This window comes from Cynoglossus semilaevis, chromosome 11, assembly GCF_000523025.1.
Source record: "Cynoglossus semilaevis isolate Cse_v1.0 chromosome 11, Cse_v1.0, whole genome shotgun sequence".
Classification (NCBI taxonomy): Eukaryota; Metazoa; Chordata; class Actinopteri; order Pleuronectiformes; family Cynoglossidae; genus Cynoglossus; species Cynoglossus semilaevis.
Genome location: NC_024317.1, coordinates 20,393,241 through 20,395,570, shown reverse-complemented (window position 1 = coordinate 20,395,570; position 2,330 = coordinate 20,393,241). Strand labels below are relative to the sequence as shown.

Below are 2,330 nucleotides of genomic sequence, written 5' to 3'. Positions count from 1 at the left end.
GGCGTGAAGTGACGAGGCTGTGTACAAGGAAAGCGGCGGTGTGAGGGGTAAGGGAGGGGCGGAGTTTGTTGATGTTGCGGAGGTGGAAATAAGCTTAAAGAGTTTTATGTGAGCCTGATAGGAGAGTGTGCTGTCAAGGTTGACACCCAAACTCTTTACCTGAGGGGAGGGAGGGGGGGGGGAAACTGTGGAAAGGTCAGTGGTGAGGGCGAAGCTGTTGACTTTAGAAAGAGTAGTTCTGGTGCCAAGAAGGAGGATTTCAGTACTACTAACTACTAGTAAACTAACTGAACGGGAACATACTGTAGCTACTCAGGAACGACTTAAGGGCAAAGACACTCGGACGTAGAACAGAGTCAGAATGTTAAAAGTTGTTAGACACGGTTGGGACTCAGATGGAAGAGTCCAGAGTCAGGAAAATGTCAGCGACTCACCAGCGCCCACATCCACAATAAAGGGACTATTGGGAATGGCAGCCCCTCCAAACATTATGTTGATGGAGTGTTGTCCAGCCTGAGTGGGTCTGTAGGTGCAGCGGTACACACTGTCGCCTTTGTCCTCCATCATCAGTTCCACGGTATTTAACTGACCCTGAGGGTCACGGATCATCGCAGTCACGTCTCCACTACCTGCACCTGTGGACAAGATTTGTCTTTAAACCTGACATGGACTTTTAAATATGTCGGATGGCTTAGTCCTATTAACTATTATCATCGTTTTGACCTGTTGTGAATATGTTGAAGTGTGTGACCTCATTGGCAACATTTCCCGCGGGTTCGATTCCCAGACCTTTCACGGACACCTTTGAGGCATCACCCATTGCTTTGTCCACGCCCACTTCAAATGGACTTTTAGGAATTTGCTGTCCGGCAAACAGCACAGTGACCTAAAAACAAACACTAGACTTTAAAGTAACTCAACTTCATAGTGATGTGTAAAAAAAAAATAAAAAGAAATTTTAAAAAGGGGAACAAAAAAAAAAAAAAAGAAATTTTAAAAAGGGGAACGCAACAAGTGAAAACGACTTACCTTGTGCATTCCTGGGAGCTGAGGGACATATGCAACGTTGTATGTCTTCATTCCTTCATTAGGCTCCGCCTCCAGCTGATCAACAACAGCGAAGACAATCATATATATACTGTCAGAAAAACTTATTTATGATTATTTTTAAGAGTGGTAAAACTTGTCATTTGTCAGAGATGATCAGATTCATAATTGTAAAAATCTTTTTTAAATATGCTGCTACTCATTTGACTTCTTTTTAGCTATTTTTGTGGACATTCTGCTAGCTGTTTAGCTACCTAATTTGGTTGTTTTCTCCCCTCTCCAACTCCAATTTCCCTCAAATTTCACTGTTAGTTGAAAGGTACTCAATGCATTGCTTTACCGTACTTTCCGGACTATTGAGCGCACATCCCCATAAGCCGCAGGTGCCCCGTTGTAATGTGGGTGTTTACACAGAAAGATTTTTTTTTCCACTTCTAATTTAAAAAAAAAGCTGTTTTCTGAATAGTGTCTGTAACACTGCTGGTTACACATTAGCTTTTTCCTGCTTCAGAAAGAGCTAACGTGTAGTCAGGATGTAGCATAAGTTTGCTGGGGAGACTTAGTGATCAGGACCGAAGCTAACATTAGCTCCGGGGCTAACTCCCTTCACTTTGTTTACACACAGTAACCAGAAAAGTCATGATCGCTAGTGGTATGAACTTTGTTAGCCTGTACAAATCCATAAATTAGGTGCATCATTGTTAAGCCATACATCTCAAACTCAAGACCCGGGGGCCAAATGCGGCCCACCAAGCCGTTTTTTGTGGCCCGCGGGAGCTTAAAAAGCATTTAGTAAAGTCGATGCAGCAGAGTTTCTTAACCTATGAAAATAAAAAGTTTTTTTTTATTAGCAATGAACAATATTTGTAGCTTGAATAAATCATAATCAATTGCAGAATCGTGTATTTATTTGTTATGGAGTAGTTACATCTATATTAGCGGTCCCTGACCTTTTCTGTTCCAAGGACTGGTCAACCAGTACCACCTGTTACTACAGAGCAGTAGCAAGATTTTGATCTTTTATAATCTATTCTCTTTGTATCAGAGTCTGAATGACATATTATTTTAAAATATTGCCAGATTATCTTTAAATAAAAGTAAATGGATATGACTGGATCTTCTTTGAATGAAGTAAATTAGTAAAAAAATTACATTTTTTTTCCACTGTGTCCCACTACCAAATGACCTAATGACTGGTACTAGTGATGTTCGATACCACCAATTTCCTTTCTGATCCGATACCGAGTAAAATTCGGGCTGGTATCGCCGATACCGATATCGAT

General features: G+C 41.1%; 1 protein-coding gene across 1 annotated transcript in view; it reads right to left on the bottom strand.

Annotated features, from left to right (window-relative positions):
* flnba (filamin B a) overlaps positions 1-2,330 on the bottom strand; it is a 62,350-nt gene that overhangs the window by 55,448 nt on the left and 4,572 nt on the right. Inside the window, exons 7-9 of the mRNA XM_025060082.1 lie at positions 1,030-1,104; positions 724-886; positions 435-635 (exon numbers count right to left, since the gene is read on the bottom strand). Coding sequence (XP_024915850.1) covers positions 435-635; positions 724-886; positions 1,030-1,104 — 439 coding nt within the window. The remainder of the gene's footprint in view (positions 1-434; positions 636-723; positions 887-1,029; positions 1,105-2,330) is intronic.